Source organism: Nicotiana tomentosiformis, chromosome 8, assembly GCF_000390325.3.
Source record: "Nicotiana tomentosiformis chromosome 8, ASM39032v3, whole genome shotgun sequence".
Lineage (NCBI taxonomy): Eukaryota > Viridiplantae > Streptophyta > Magnoliopsida > Solanales > Solanaceae > Nicotiana > Nicotiana tomentosiformis.
Genome location: NC_090819.1, coordinates 25,187,594 through 25,204,043, shown reverse-complemented (window position 1 = coordinate 25,204,043; position 16,450 = coordinate 25,187,594). Strand labels below are relative to the sequence as shown.

The following is a 16,450-nucleotide window of genomic DNA, read 5'->3' as shown; positions in this document are numbered from 1 at the left end:
TACATCACAATTCTGGAGAGCCGTACAGCGAGAGTTGGGTACTCGTGTGGAGTTGAGTATAGCACTTCACCCTCAGACGGACGGACAGTCCGAGCACACTATTAAGATATTGGAGGATATGCTTCGTGTGTGTGTGATGGATTTTGGGGGTGCTTGGGATCAGTTCTTGCTACTTGCGGAGTTTTCCTACAACGAGAGTTATCAGTCGAGCATTTAGATGGCTCCATATGAGGCCTTATATGGGAGGCGGTGCCGGTCTCTAGTGGGTCGGTTTAAGCCGGGCGAGGCTAGGCTAGGCTATTGGGTACAGACTTAGTTCAGCATGTATTGGAAAAGGTTAAATTGATTCAGGATCGATTTCGTGCAACCCAATCTAGACAGAAGCGTTATGCAGATCGGAAGGTTCGTGATGTTGCATTCATGGTTGGTGAGCGGGTCTTGCTCCGGGTTTCTCCTTTGAAGGGTGTTATGAGGTTCGGTAAGAAGGGCAAGTTGAGCCTTAGGTATATTGGGCCTCTTGAGAGAGTTGGAGAGGTGGCTTACAGACTTAAACTACCACCTAGTCTCTCTGCAGTTCATCCACTGTTCCATATTTTCATGCTCCGGAAGTATCACGACGATCTGTCTCATGTGTTATACTTCAGTTCAGTCCAGTTGGACAAGGATCTATCTTATGTTGAGGAACCGGTGACCATTTTGGACAGACAAGTTAGAAAGTTGAGATCGAAGAACATTGCTTCAGTAAAAGTATAGTGGAGGGGTCATCCGGCTGAGGAGGCGATTGAGAGACCGAGCATGATATGCGCAGCTGTTATCCTCATCTTTTCACCACTCCAGGTATGTCTCTATACCCGTTCGAGGACGGACATTTGTTTAAGTAGGAGAGGATGTAATGACCCGGCCGATCATTTTGAGAGTTGCAGCCCTATTTCCCCATTTACTTCTCATTCTGTACTTTATAGCTGTATTGTGACTTGTCGGGGTAGTCAGTTCGAGTCCGGAGAGATTTCAGAATGAATTGAGATACTTAGTCTCAAGGTTGAAACTTAAGTTGAAAAGGTTAACCGGATATTGACTTATGAGTAAACGATCCCATAATAGAATTTTGATGATTTCAATAGCTCTGTATGGTGATTTTGGACTTAGGAGCGTGTCCGAAAAATTATTTGGAAGTCTGTAGTTAAATTAGGCTTGAAATGGCAAAAATAAAAATTTAAGTTTGGAAGTTTGACTGGAGAGTTGACTTTTTGATATCGGGGTCGTAATACGATTTTGGAAATTTGAATAGGTCCGTTATGTCATTTATGACTTGTGTGCAAAATTTGAGGTCAATCGGACTTGATTTGATAGGTTTCGACATCGAATGTAGAAGTTGGAGTTTTTTAGTTTCATTAGGCTTGAATTGAGGTATGATTTGTGTTTTTAGCGTTGTTTGATGTGGTTTGAAGTTTTGACTAAGTTTGTATGACGTTTTAGGACTTGTTGGTGTAATTGGTTGAGGTCCCGAGACCTCCGGTAAGTTTCGGATGGTTAACGAATCGAAATTTGGACTTAGAACAAAGTTAGAAACTTTCTGTCATCTAATGCAATCGCACCTGCGGAATTTGGCTCGCAGGTGCGAGCTCGCAGAAGCGGAAAAGGGAGAATGGAGCAGTGGACATAGGTGCAGAGGAAAATTCTGCATCTTCGCGACCGCAGATGCGGACGAAGGATCACAGGTGCGCTTGGGACCGCAAAAGCGGACGCTTCATCGTAGAAGTGAGTCCGCAGAAACAGACTCCTTGTCCGCAGAAGCGGGCTCCTTGTCCGTATAAGCGAGGCTATCGCAGAAGCGGGAGATTTACCACAAAAGCGAAATCACAGATGCGGTTAAAAATTCTGCAGAAGCGGAACCTCTGGGCAGTGTACAAAAATAGAGGGTTTAGAGTTTTTGTCATTTTTGGTCATTTTCAATACGGTTTTGGGGCGATTTTCAGAGAGAATTCACGGGAAAACTTGAGGTAAGTCACTTGTGATCATTATTAGTCAATAATATTGGATTATCATTGAGTATTTCGATTAGATTACATATTTTTGAGATGAAATTAGAGCATTTGGGCCTAGGGATTTCAAAATAAGAATTTGAGATTTGGAGAACTAGTTGATGTCGGAATTTGGTAAAATTGGTATGGTTGGACTCGTGGTTGAGTGAGTGTTCATATTTTGTAACTTTTGTCGGGTTCCGTGATGTGATAATTTTTTAGTTAAATTTTGGATTTTTTATTGAAAAAATCTGTATTTTCATATGGAATTAATTCCTATAATTTGTATTGACTGAATCGAATTAATTGTGATTAGATTCGAGCCGATCAGAGTCGAAAAATCGAGGGAAATGCATTCTTATTGACTGATTGAGCTTGGCTTGAGGTACGTGACTTGTCTAACCTTGTGTGAGGGAAATCCCCTTAGGATTTGATACTGTTGTAACATTTTGTGATATGTGAGTGACGTGTATGCGAGGTAACGAGTGCGTACACGGGCTAAATTTGGAAATATCGGTTCTTGCTGAGTAGTCTTCTTTTAAATTCTTTAACTAAGTTTCTTTAGTATATGTAGTGATCATGTTTAGTCTAGTATCACATGTCTACGTGCACTAACTCTTACTTGCAATATGTGCAATATGCTTAGCTGAATTACCTGCTTATTTGATTTGATTTAAATCTTTAACTGTGAGATTCTTGTTGTAAATTCGTTATTTCCTTCGGATATATGTTGCATATTTACTTTTGGGACTACGAGGCGGTTCTTCGGGAGATCCCCCTGTACTGCATATTTACTTTTTTCCTCGGGAGATCCCTCTGTACTACATATTTACTTTTGGGACTACGAGACAGTTCCTCGGGAGATCCCCTGCACTGCATATTTACTTTTGGGACTGCGAGGCGGTACCTCGGGAGCATCCCTGCTGTTTACCTCTATTTGTTGTGTTGTTCACTTCCCAGTCATTTCGTTATATCATTATATCCTCTGTCTTACTTTTCTATTATTTCCAGTAGGGTCTGACCTGACCTCGTCACTGCTCTACCGAGGATAGGCTTGGCACTTACTGGGTACCGCTGTGGTGTACTCATACTACGCTTCTGCACATCTTTTTGTGCAGATCCAGTGAGCTACATGTGTGCGGAGACTTCAAGGTACATATGCCAACGTCCGCAGACCTCGGAGTCCCCCTCTATCCTTATCATGTTATTTTCCTTATTTTAGTATACTTTGATATATAGAGACATTAGCATTTCTCTTAGAAACTTGTGACTTGTTTTTATCGAGTTTTGGGAGATTGTAGTTCTTTAACTTGCAGTTTTCATTTATTACGACTATTGAGGTTTGAGTTTTAGACTCCTAAGACTAGGTGTCATATTAGAGAAATCAATCCCTAGGATGCTAATTTTTCTATTGTATAATTTGACTTGTACGAACGTTAACTTATAAGGTTGTTTAGCACCCGTCAGCTATTATAATCACACCTTAATCCACTTAGGTATGAATCACAAAATTCTTTCCGCTTAAAAGCTTTAAAACGTCTAAAATCCATGGTTAAAGGATACATTTAAGATTTTAAGTAATGAAAGGGTCATTACTTTTTGGAGTGAAAAGCACTAAAAATGAAAAATAAAGAATGTTAAAATGCATTAAATGACTCGTATTATTAAATGACGCCGTTCTAAAACATCTGACCCTATGTTTCATTTTATATGATTGCATTTTCTTATTAAATGTCCGTCTAAAGAAAATTGCATATACTCCTATTTGAAAACAATTTAAAATATTTTTCATTCTATTCTCCTTATCATGGAGGTCATGACCCTAGATAGGAGAGTATAGATGTCGAGGATTAAGGTAGAAGGTTAACATACAGTTGAGAATTTTCCCCTTTCTTACCGATAGTACTAGTAGCACGCATGTACTTTCCTATCTCTCATATTTATATTACACCATGTTGTTTAGTTTGTTTCAGTTTTTGGTGTTACTCAGTCTGTTCCCTCCCCCTCTCTTTTTACCCCCTCTTTCTACCTTTTTCTTCTTCTTCTCTTCCCTAGTTTCTATTGAAAACATCTCTACCTTCACTAAATAGGGTAAGAACGTCGTACAAACTGCCTTTCTCAAACCCCAAGTATGAGAATATATTGGTATGTTGTTGTTCTTAATGCGAAGATTTTATAACTACATAAATATTAACATATTAACTATAATCTCAAAAGTCTTATAACCAAAAAATTATTACTATATAACATATTTAAAATCACTAATTTCAAAACTTTTTCTGTCTTTCTTAAATTTTATGTTGAATCAAACCATAGCTGACATAAATTAAAATCCGTCTAAAAATTATCAAATGACTAAAGTGCTAGCCTGTCTTCCGGGTCGGATCAGGACTAAAAAACCGGGAAGCACAGAATCAATAAAACGACATGATTCTTACAAATAAATCAAAATGTTCAATTGAGTCCCCAAGTATTTGATCAAATTTGATTGGCGGGTGTTAAACTCATCCCACAGGCGCAGGGTGAGTGAGCCTATTTTGGATTGGGATATTAGGATGGGGGATTTGTACGCCTTAGATTTTGACGGAGTTCTCTGTGACAGTTGTGGAGAGAGCTCTCTTTCTGCTGTTAAGGTCATATAATATCTTTGCTTACAAATTCATTACCCATTTTGCTTCCCAATATTCAATTCATTGCCCCTTTTCGCCATTTTTTTTAATTAAAATTTTGTTGGTTTTGCAGGCTGCTAAAGTGAGATGGCCCAGTCTTTTCAATGGGGTGGACTCTTCTTTGGAAGATTGGATTGTGGATCAAATGCATGTGGTAAAGTTTATATTTTTCTTTTTTCCTCTATAGGTCCTATGCTTTTTAGGAGTGGCTTAGCCTTTCAGAGATTTATAATGTTTAGAAAATATACAGAACTTTTGTTACTTTTTATTTGTATTTGCACAATATAGGCGTGAGATGAGTTTAAATGGAGTAATGTGACAAGTCAGGATTCATATAGCAGATCCAAACACTCCCAAATTTGGATTGAAGCTTAAGTAGTAGCTGTTGTTGTTGTTGTCGTCGTCGTCGTCTTTCTTTTCTCTTTTTGTGTTAGCTAGTCAAAGTATTATTCTTTCTTTATTCGTTTCCGTTTTGAGGTACGTTGGAATGAGTCTAGTTCATGTTTCTACTTGTCCTCGTTTCCATATCTAATTTTGAAAGTTAGCTACTGAAGTATAAGTACTTCTTAGAAAGTCAAAGTATAAGTGAAGTAGCTGAAAGAAAGTTGTTCGTGCAGACGAAAGAGATACATTTATGGTACTAGTGGTATTGGGCAAGCTCTTTACATTAATTTAGTTTAGACGCGACTATAATGTTGTTATGCTATAGGTTGTGTTAAGCATGCTTCTTTGACAGAAAACCAAACTCTCTTTCCATGAGAACTGTCACTACTATAAAGAGCGCAAGAATCGCACATTGAATATAATGCCATCGCCAGTTCAGTTCACATTTGGCATGAGTTTGGCTTTGTCGTAAGTCTATTACTAATTATTCTTAGCATATCCATCTTGGTTGGCCTTGGCTAGTAGTGTTGGTGTGTCGTGTGCGTGTATAATCATGTGAACTGTTGAAACCAATGATGTCGTCAATGGACCGATGAGCACCTCTGGGTGCTATGAAGTAGCAAAAACCAGGTGAATTATACATTTCAAAGACATAAGTGTCACTCTTGAAATTTTGATGGTGCTCAGAAACTTTCATGCTTTTGACTCCCAGCAATGGTTTTCCTTTGATTTATCAATTTATTTATTTATCTTTTGGGTGGGGATAATAAGGGGAGGGAATGGAAGTAGAGAGCAGAAATTAGGTAATGTTTGAATCATCCGTCTAAGTTGTGCAGAGAGGAGTTACAACCACTACACATACAACAATCCCTGATTTTCCTGTTTTTGCAATCATTGTATGGGAAAATTTTTTTCCCTTTTTTGTCGACGTGCTCATTTAGTACTTAGTCTTACATGCTGCATATTTGACATTCTTAGAACTAATTTCTCATTCCCTCAATAACTTGAGCAGAAGTGTTTTGAATAGCATTTTGTTATGATCGCACAGATACTTTCTTTAAATAAGTGAATATTTCCGATAATCATATCAATCTTGTCAGAGTAAATCATTTGTTAGCGAGGAGGGTACCAATCATATTTGAGATCCATATACTGGTGCTAATTGTGTTCAATTTACAGTCATATAGAAGTGATAAATCTTCAAACTTTCTGCAGGTTAGGCCTGTGGTGGAAACTGGATATGAAAATCTTTTACTTGTGAGGTTGCTCTTAGAGACGAGAATCCCTTCAATCCGCAAGTCTTCGGTGGGTACGCAAGGAAAAAAAATCAAAAGTGTCTTGGATTTGATGATGCAAATCTATTCATTTCAGTTGATGTATCTTAAAATTTGTCGAGGTGATAGCTGTCTTAACGTAATAGGTTGCAGAAGGACTAACAGTTGAGGGAATACTTGAGAACTGGGCAAAGATAAAACCCATTATAATGGCAGAATGGGATGAAGACAGGGATTTTCTTATAGATCTTTTTGGTAAGGTTAGAGATGAATGGATGGACAATGATTTGGCTACTTGGATTGGTGCAAACAGGTAAGTCTAGTTCTTGATCATGTTTGTAAGATCAAATCAACCACTTGAGGGTCCTGATTAGCCCTAATCTCTTCGCTAATTTGTAACCCGTTGATGAACATAAAGAAATACAGAAAGACAAATGCTGTGTCAGTCACCTACATTTATACTTTGAACACAAAACTATAAGTTGGTTGCTGCTCATTTTATTGTCATTCTTAGAATCACCTATGTCACGGCAAAAGATTTACTGTATTGGAAAATCCTAAATATTTTACTCTTTTCTCTACAGGTTTTATCCTGGAGTTCCTGATGCACTGAAATTTGCAACTTCAAAGCTCTATATAGTCACCACGAAGCAGGTTTGCTAGAATGTGCACACCCTAAAGATAATATATTTCAAACTAATGTATCCTAAAATATTCACCATGCATACAAGATATTTATTTTTTAAATAGTTCTTGAGGAATGAGGAATTGCAATCGTAGAGCCTTGAGTTAAACTGTTTAATCTAATATTTATACTCTGAATCTGACATTGATTCTCCACTTCCATTTGCAGAGCCGCTTTGCAGATGCATTACTTAGAGAGCTTGCTGGGATAACTATTCCAGCTGAAAGGATATATGGTCTAGGCACAGGGTAAGTTTATTTTACGCATGTCAGGTTGGATTAGGCTAACTGCAATATCAAGAGACACGATCATCCGTGTTGTTTATCTCAAGCACATACTCGTGCTCACGTGATACTTCTTTTTTATCAGTCCTAAAGTAAAAGTGCTCAAGCTACTTCAGGAAATGCCAGAACACCAGGGTCTGACCCTACAGTAAGATTTTTATAGCATCAGAACTACTCAAACTTCTTTTGGATAGCTATATGGGTTCTAATGCGTGAAATTAAGTGCATCCACTTTTGTCACTATTGATCAGCTTTGTGGAAGACCGACTTGCTACTTTAAAGAATGTGATTAAAGAGTCCGAGTTGGATGGATGGAACTTGTATTTAGGTGACTTATCATACTCTCTTTGTTTCTTATAGATGCATCATACTAATTCATTTTCTTTCCTCTTGCGGTTCACTTTTATTGGCTAATTGCTATGTTGTACTGATTGCTGATCTAATTTTCTGGAAGCAGGGGATTGGGGTTACAATACTCAAAAAGAAAGGGAGGAAGCTGCTAGCATTTCCAGAATTCGCCTTCTTGGGCTCTCTGACTTCAGCAACAAGCTGAAATGATCTTGTTTTCTTCCAATTAACTTGCATTTTTTGTTAAATGAGAGGGTCTCTGTAATTTTTCTTTACAAAATCATATATTGAGCATCTTGCCCACTTTGATCATTAGTTTGAGGGATTGGTTTATATTATGGTTGAATAAAGTAATTTTATGATGAGCAGCAAATGTTTTAGGATTGCCATATAATCATCTAACAGGATCTAATCTTCAGGACTTAGAGAATACTCTCCAAAGGGGAGGAATAGCATTATATGGTCCTCTTTGAGGCATAATACACCAAACAGTTGTCTAAAATATAGGAAGTAGCATAAAATGTTGAGATTCAGTCATTAGGGATTAGGTGTGAACCTTAAAAAGTCATACACGGTTACCATTAAAAAATCATTGTTTTGTCATCATTCCCTTATAAGATTCATTCCAACAACAAAAATTCCCCGGCAAAAGGTGTTCATAACGAATTCATGATGTATAACTTACTTTCAAATAGAACAGAAAATAGTAAGCTCAAATTAGTTGCCAGCCGCTTACACCTGCAATTCTAATAGTACACGTTAGAATATAAGTAATCAGAAATTAGTTGTTAAGAGGTTTTTCTGGTGATCACAGTTCATTATGCCTATTCTTCTCTTTTGAGCTGATATGATCCACCTTGCTTTTCTCAAATGCTTCTTCAAAAGGAGGATCTCCTGGTCTTCGAAAAAGTTGGTCCCCTAATTTAACCTCGTATGCTTCTCGTTGGCTTAACAAGAACTCTTTCAACTGCAAAATGGAGGAATAAGAGATTCTCAAATTTTCTAGCACACACAACTTGTTACTCTCTGAAATACCAACTAACACATCGTCCCAAAATCAACAACTGAATAATGTAAAACCATGCAATAAAGATGCATTTGAGGGCTAAATTTTAAAGCAAAACTAAAGCCTTGATATTCATCATACAAGTGTTCTGATATTTGTTTGATGGTCGAGTACTGTTTTTCAGTTGATATTGCAAAATGATACCAAAATCTACCTATCCCCTGATAGTTTTGAGCCATTAGAATAAACTCTTTGCTTCAAAGGATCAATAGGTAAAGTTAGCAGGTTAGAATAAGGCACCAGATTTGGAGACAAACCTCTATAGTGTCTTGACCTTTCTCCATAGTGAACATGATCGTGCTCACATCGACGACTATGAATTTTGCCTCAATAGCTCCAGTTCTTGCTAGTTTGGTCCATTTCATGGCTATTTCAGAAACCTTCTCCTGGAAACAAGTTTGATCTCAATTAATAATACATTTACTTTGCAATCCTATCTAAGCCTCTGCAAACTAGATGCCCTTCTATTCAATAAACTATGTTTCCATCCAAAATCAGTTTGGGTCAGCTTAAACAATCCTTTATATTTGTTCCATTCTATCTAGGTCCATTTCACTCTGATACTAAATATCTTGCCTTTTAAGACAAATTAGAATTTATCTAAATCTCATTCTTATCTCTCTCTGCACAGATAACTAGTCAGAGATAGAATTAACAAAAAAAGCTGCTATTATCAATCCATTTCCTGTACTTTTGATTGCCTGAAACGTCCCTTCTAAAACAGAAAAGATAAGTTCCAGATCTACCACATTCTGCTGTTGGTCAACTCATATTTTCTTGTTCTACTTATAGTCCGAATCAATCCGGATAGGCAGAGGTGGATATAGGATCTAATCTTATGGATTCAAAGTTCAAAATTCTTAAAAAAAAAATGGGTTCAAAACATAATATATATCTACTACGTAAGTTTTAGAAGTTCTAAAAAATATAACTGTGGTCTAAATAGAAAATTGCAGGTTCAATCGAACCCATCCCTAGTACCAGGGATCGATCCAGTGTTTCAGCATCGGGTTTATCCAAACACGATATATTCAATGCTGAATATAGAAGTTTACAAGCAAACCCACAAATTAAAATCTCGCCTCTGGAAAAATACATCAGTCACTGCAAATGGAAATAGAGAATTTGGATAGTTTACTTCCACTAGCTCGGGATTGTGATGCAGTTGGTAGATTTTTCTTACAACTACGCGATTACCCAAAATACTTGTCAATTTTTCGCTTCTCGAGATTCAACAACAACAACAAAAAATCCAGTACAAGTGGGGTCTTGAAAGGATAAAGATGTACGCAGTCTTACTCTTACATTGGAAGGGCAGAGATGTCGTTTCCGATAGACCCTCGACTAGAGAACGGATGAAAAAAAAAAGTAACGACAACAAGTAGGAATATCAATATGTTTTTACCGTATTGATATGAGAAGAATTGCAAATTATAAATAGTATTTTTCATTCCTTTTTTTGACAAGAATGGGTTGCTCTAGTGATGAGCACCCTTCACTTCCAACTAAGAGGTTGTGAGTTCGAGTCACCCAAGAGCAAGGTAGAAAGTTCTTGGAGGGAGGGAGCCGAGGGTCTATCGGAAACAACCTCTCTACCCAGGGTAGGGGTAAGGTATGCATACAAACTACCCTCCCCAGACCCCACTAGTGTGATTATACTGGGTTGTTGTTGTAAATAGTATTTTTCATGTAACTTTCAAATATCTAAATTTTAATTTAAAAATATTAAATATACCTAATTCAAATTAGCTCTACAGATTAGTCAAATTAACTCCTAAGAAGCGAAACGTGACTAAGTAATTTAGGATTGAGGAAGTATTTTACTAGATTCAATACTCTAAGTAGGAATATCTATTTAACTCGTCATTACTCATCACATTATTCCGTACTAATCCGAATTAACAAAAAAGTAACAATGTAGTAATTAAAATTGAGTTTAAGTTTATGCTGATGGTGAATAACATGTTATCACCGAGTGTAAGAAAATATTTAAATTGGCAATTTATATAAATTAAATCCATTGAAATTTAGAGGTAAAGCAAGAGATACCGGAGTCCGACGAGTTCCAAGTCGGAGTTTGGCAAATCCAAAAACCGGACCCGACTGCCGCTTCATCATTTCCGATTGAATTTCCGACGGATTCATCGTGCTAAAATCCATCGGCGGCGGATCGAAATCGGATTCGGCCGATTTCTTTCGGCCCCATTCTCTCCAAACGTCATCTTCCTCATCGTCAACGACGTCGTCGAGATCGTCGGAGATTTGGATTCTCCGTTGAGCTCCATGGGCAACCCGGTAAATAATTCCAGTTTCAGTGGCAAGTAATAACAGCACCAAACAAATAACTGTTGATGAATTAATTTGTATTTGCTTTCTCATTGTGCCAGTGATTTATTTTTCAGTTAGGGATTTGGTTATTATAATGCTTTGCGTGTTGTGAATAAATAGGTTTGGGGAAAATTACGTGCTGGAAAGTGGAAGTGTGCATTATTCTGAGCATGTTAAGGCACGATTTGCATGAATGTTCTACTTCACTTTTTTCTAATTTTCTTTTGTTAGAATGTGTTTTCCAATAAGGAATATTTTTCTTTACATAGGTAACATTAAAAGATGTCACTAGATTATGATGAGAACTTTTAGAGTAAGAAGAATTAATTATTCATAATATTAAACTAGATTTAAATGGTCTGACATGTTGTCACGACCCAATTTAGTATCATGACCGGCGTTTAGGAGCAAGTGCTCTCAAGAAAGCCTCATCGGTAATTTACATAAAATCGGGTAGAGTTTCTCCTGTTTTAGAACGATCCAAAAATAAACTTGTCTTAGAAATCAACAATACAACCAACCAATATCCATAAAGACAAGTTGTAATCCTTATTCGCGAAATATTTCCAATAAAATAATACTAACTCCATCTCCAAATATACGATAGGAAAGTCTAATAGGAGTCACAAGTTTATATCAATAAAAGAATACTTATGACACTCATAAAAATGACTAGAGCAATTCTAAGAGTTTCAAGATAGAGACTATGACCAATAAATAACAATTCTTGCCCACGCGAATAAATGTGGGGCTTACCCGGAACTGTCAACTCGTGTACTCTAATTAACGGAATCCTCGCCTGCGTCTACTGCTGTCTCTGTAAAAACAATAGCAGAGAGTGAGTCGCTAGCTCAGTGAGTAATAACACTTAACCACAATTGTTTTTAATTAGGAACAAGTCAGAAAATATACCTGTATAATAATAACAACCAGAAATTATCATAAAATAAAATACCCTTTTTCAAAACGGTAACAATAATCAGTCTCATCATGTATTTTTGTAACATAAATTAATTTAATAATTTGCTAATAAACTCGGTAAGCACAGTGTGATATCAAATCTTTATGTTTGAGCGGTTTCCAGGAAAGGATCATGTAATTTGTATCACTGTATGGACCCTTTCGTAAAAGGAGTCAAATATAACTGTAGGTCCCTACACGAGGAAAAACTGTAACCGTATGCTAGTTTTACCTTCCCACTAGCGAGGGCTATAACTGTAATCGGTAATCTGTAAATACAAGGTGCACCAGGTCTAACGAACTCGTTATTAGCTACGAGATCCTTCAAGGTCTCCTCCCATTTATACTTTTCTTTGTAAACAGTACGTGTTTATATGACAACATTTTCAAAATAGTACAAGGTATTTCAATTCTTATCAAATCATGTAATCTTATTTCAGTAACGGTAATCATACCTCAAGTAACAGTAAAAATATGTCTAGTAACAGTGAGAACATTTGAAATAACTGTAAACATCTCATATAAATTGTTCAATACCATATCAAGTAAAGAACTTGTCCCACAAGCAATTTCAAACATTCAGTAACACATTTTATTTTTAAAATCATGTATAAACCATGTAGGTTGTAAAAACATAATTTGCGGTAAGATTACTACTCACCTCTAAAAGCCAACTAGCCAAAGATCGACTTCTTACCGATCCAAATGCTCAACTTGTGAGAAAAATCTATAAACCAATATAAGTCTAGCGTTACCAGCCATCAATTCCACAATTCATTCCTTTAAATAAATATTTGTTGCATATTTGCTTTTCTATTCTCAAACCTTACTTCAACTTCTTTACTAAATATACTGGAAACTTGTGGAAAATAATAACATTGAATTTTATTTACCCTTAAAATTGGATAACTCTTCCAATTTGTAAGTGGTTTTAAGGATACGTGATTTCACTTGCCACAAATTGAGAAATATGAGAATTGAAGTTAGAAATTAACTATAAAATAAATCAAACGAATGTAACGCGCAACTTTGACCCTCGAGCTAGGTCGCCCTCGAACCAACTAGTATATTATTGAAAAACAAGAACTGAACTACTGAATAAGAGAGCTTAAGAGAGAAAACGTAATATATTACTTTGTTATGCGTGAATGTCCCCCTTACAAAATGATTGGGGCCCCCTTTATATAGTAGAGGAGTTCTACATATGGTACAATTCTAAATACAGAAGAAAATCTCCTAATTGGCTAATCAACCGGTTTTGACTTGATACATACCGAGATCTCCACCACAATCCTTGCCCGGTCACGGATTCCCCGGCTTTCTGCTATTCGACTTAGTAGGCTTCCTTTGATCTCGCTAGATCTCTATCCTTCTCGGTCTCGATTAACCATACAAATCGAGCAAGCCCGATTTTGATCGTATACAGATAGTCCCCTCATTTTTTGGAGAGTAATGACAAGAAACGATTTGAGCCTTCGATCTTCACCTCGGTACATCATGACGTAATCGTCGTGACATAAGCAGCAGGAGTGACTGAAATGTCTCGTCCGTACAGTTTCCCGAGTATTTAATGCGCATCAGTCGACGGTCGTCTATTACCAGTTTTGAACCATCGTTGTGAAACCGATAAATAGCCCTCTTCTTCATTATTTCAAACTTTACTTTCAAATCTTTTCATTCCAATCTCCATAGTTCTTTGCCTTCTTCAAAGCTTCCTATCTTCAGGTTTTTGAGTTTTTTTGCTTGTTCTTCCTAAAACACTAAATACTTCAATCTCCATTCTTCTTTGCCCACAAAAACTAAATGGCCAAAACATCTAAAACGGTTTCGCAGAAAAAGGCTGCTTCCTCATCTCGGCCAGCCGGCGAGAAACCAGTGGTGGAGCCACGCCCTGAAGAACTTATGTCATTGATTTCGACTTTAAGGTCGAGAAACCCTCATTGGTTCCTGGTCGATACGAGCCGGTATAGAGATATATATGCTCGATATCCAAAAGCCTCCTTAACCAGGTGAAGAAAGATTGCAACTGGGGAAACAAAGAGGTTGTGATACCGGCACCAGAAGAAGCGATCACCACCCACGTGGAAGGGTTCCTGAGTGTTTACACTTATCCTTTCACGTTGGGTCCCCTCGATCCGGTCATCGTAGACTTCTGCAAGAAATACTAGGTGACCCTCGGCCAAAATCACCCTTCTTTCTGGAGGATCGTGATACTGCTCCGTTTCTTCGTGAGCAAAATTGACGGGCTTCCCTTCACCCTTGACCACCTCATAAGATTATATAGCTCTCGACTCTATCGAGGTGGGCTGATAAAACTTCAACGCCGAGCCACCAAGGCGCTTATCTCAAGTATAGATGAAGACAAAGATCGGGGCTGGATGGGCCGGTTCATTTGGGTGAAGACCACGGACCTAATCCGGCTGAGAGCATGCCATTTCCTGATAAATGGAATATGAAACGTAAGTATGATTCCGTATTTAATTTTTGTTCATTATTTTTACTTTTTCATCCTTTCTTATTAGTGTTTTTCTCGATGGAGCCATTTCTTGGATGCCGGGCATGGTTCCCTACCTCGAGAACTGGGTTAGGAGCCTGATTTCGACGTCAACATACGCCGAGCGCGCATGGCGCGATTTGTTAAAGGGTCAGTGGGAGGCTCCTACTCATGGTAAGCCTTCTTCCTGACTTACTGATTTGCCTATTGTTCAAGCATCTTTTCAAACATGAGTTTACTTACTTTCTCCTTTTGTAGGTCTTAGAAAGGATGCGACTATGAGACCCCCGTCCGGTGATGAAGAAGTTACACCACCTATCTCGAAACTGGCAAAGGAGAATAAGAGGAAAATGGCCTCAAACTCCGAGGGTCAAAAACCCAAGAAGAGAACAGCTCGTAAACCTAAGGGGAACACAGTCCTGCTGACTATGGAGTCAGTCCAAATACTAAGGGAAGAAGAAGAAGAAGAAGAAGAAGAAGAAGAAGAAGAAGAAGAGAAAGAAGATGATTCCAGGGTGGTGGCCCGTGCGGGAGCTAGCACTGAGATTTGGAGAACTTCGGAACCGGTGGGAGTTGATACTGCTCCGTCTAGGCTTGATGAGGTCGAGGAGGAGACTTCGGCCTAAGCCCCCGAGCCGAGAGGAACCGAAGATGCTTTATCTCGGGGCGAAGAGACCGTTGAAGAGGCGGTGGATGCCGGTGCAGAAATCGGGCTTGAGGCTGCCCAAGACAGAGGCGGCACCCCAAAAGACCCACTTGGGGCAATAGAGATCGGGGATTCCCCCTCATTTCCTTCATTTTCCGAGTCGATGATACGCGACACTCAGGTTGTGCAGACTAGTCACCGGGAGGGACCCCACAGAGAGGAAGATCCTTTCCGTGGTTATTTTGTTGGGGTAGAAGATGTCACTGGTCTGAGTGACTTGGAGGCTCCGACGAAGAGCTCGGGTGAGGCTTCCTCGAGTTTTAAATTGACGAATCAGTTTCCGGACCCTAGTGCTGATCCCGGACGTAAGAGAACAATCGTTATCACGGTCCCAGAGGATGCCCGGGTTCTTGCTGCCCCCGTAGGGGTGGCTAGCTACCTCCGATGTTTGGTCATGGAAGAAGACCAAGCCCAGATGGATGCGGTGGGAGAGCCTTGTCTTTTCAACAAAGCCCAACAGGCCCTGAACCGGGTAAGTTCATATTTTCTTTGTCAATTTTCATACTTGTACTTTTTTCCCCTTCTATAATTCCTTCTTTCTATTTTTGTAGGCTTATGTGCTTCATCACGAGGCTTTCTTCCGATCCCTAGGGGAGCTAAGCCGGTACGAAGCCGAAATCTGAAGGCTTACTGAGGAAAGAGATGCCTTCAAACTTATTAGTGAGCAGAGAGAAGGGGAAGTAAAAGGACTTCGGGCTAAGCTAGAAGCAGCTCAGAAAGAACAAGCTGATCTGGTTGGGCAGGTAAAAAGAATCTTTGAAGTTAATGACACTAACTCGGGCGTGGTAGCTAACAGTTCGGTCCCACAGGTCCAACGAAAGCTCGATGTGATCGGGCAGCTTCGTGAGGAAGTGGATGCAGTGAAAGCGGAGGCTAAGGCGTGGCAGAAGAACATGGACCGCCTTGCCTCAAAAAAGGAGGCTGCCCGAGCTCAACTGGCCTCGGCTGAGACCCAACTCCGAAGCTTGAAAGAGAAGGCCTTGGTGCAAGCCAAGAAAATTGAGGAGTTCCAATCTCGGTTGAGTTTAGAAACTTTCGATCGAGAGAGGCTGGCCATAGAACTTGCAGTGGCCAAATCGAAGGTCGAAATGGCCAAGGCTAATGCTGATGCAATGGTGGCCGTCTACCGGTCCGACGCTAAAGCTGCTCAGGTTCGAGCAAAGGAGGTTGCCGAAGCTGCTCAGGCTCGAGCAAACTGGGTTTCCGATCATGCTAAATGCCAGTCTCGAAG

The 16,450-nt window shown here is 38.9% G+C and overlaps 2 protein-coding genes across 2 annotated transcripts; one reads left to right on the top strand and one right to left on the bottom strand.

Moving 5' to 3' along the window:
* Window positions 1–4,467: 4,467 nt before the first annotated feature.
* Window positions 4,468–8,030, top strand: LOC104114152 (uncharacterized). The gene is made up of 9 exons (XM_009624530.4): window positions 4,468–4,654; window positions 4,764–4,844; window positions 6,290–6,379; window positions 6,495–6,661; window positions 6,933–7,002; window positions 7,202–7,281; window positions 7,403–7,465; window positions 7,569–7,645; window positions 7,775–8,030. Exons 1-9 carry the CDS (start codon window positions 4,577–4,579, stop codon window positions 7,873–7,875), a joined length of 807 nt encoding a protein of 268 aa, XP_009622825.1. The 5' UTR covers window positions 4,468–4,576; the 3' UTR covers window positions 7,876–8,030.
* A 186-nt stretch (window positions 8,031–8,216) lies between these two features.
* On the bottom strand, window positions 8,217–11,307 carry LOC104114153 (uncharacterized). The gene is made up of 3 exons (XM_009624531.4): window positions 10,781–11,307; window positions 8,989–9,117; window positions 8,217–8,632 (listed from the first exon to the last, which is right to left on the bottom strand). Exons 1-3 carry the CDS (start codon window positions 11,108–11,110, stop codon window positions 8,474–8,476), a joined length of 618 nt encoding a protein of 205 aa, XP_009622826.1. The 5' UTR covers window positions 11,111–11,307; the 3' UTR covers window positions 8,217–8,473.
* Window positions 11,308–16,450: the final 5,143 nt, after the last annotated feature.

Coding starts and splice junctions, on each gene's coding strand:
- LOC104114152 (XM_009624530.4), top strand. CDS start 4,577: ATGGGGGATTTGTACGCCTTAGATTTTGACGGAGTTCTCTGTGACAGT. Junction 6,380..6,494: donor CTTCAATCCGCAAGTCTTCG/GTGGGTACGCAA, acceptor TTAACGTAATAG/GTTGCAGAAGGACTAACAGT. Junction 7,466..7,568: donor CACCAGGGTCTGACCCTACA/GTAAGATTTTTA, acceptor ACTATTGATCAG/CTTTGTGGAAGACCGACTTG.
- LOC104114153 (XM_009624531.4), bottom strand. CDS start 11,110: ATGAGAAAGCAAATACAAATTAATTCATCAACAGTTATTTGTTTGGTG. Junction 9,118..10,780: donor TTGGAACTCGTCGGACTCCG/GTATCTCTTGCT, acceptor ACTTGTTTCCAG/GAGAAGGTTTCTGAAATAGC. Junction 8,633..8,988: donor AAGGTCAAGACACTATAGAG/GTTTGTCTCCAA, acceptor TCCATTTTGCAG/TTGAAAGAGTTCTTGTTAAG.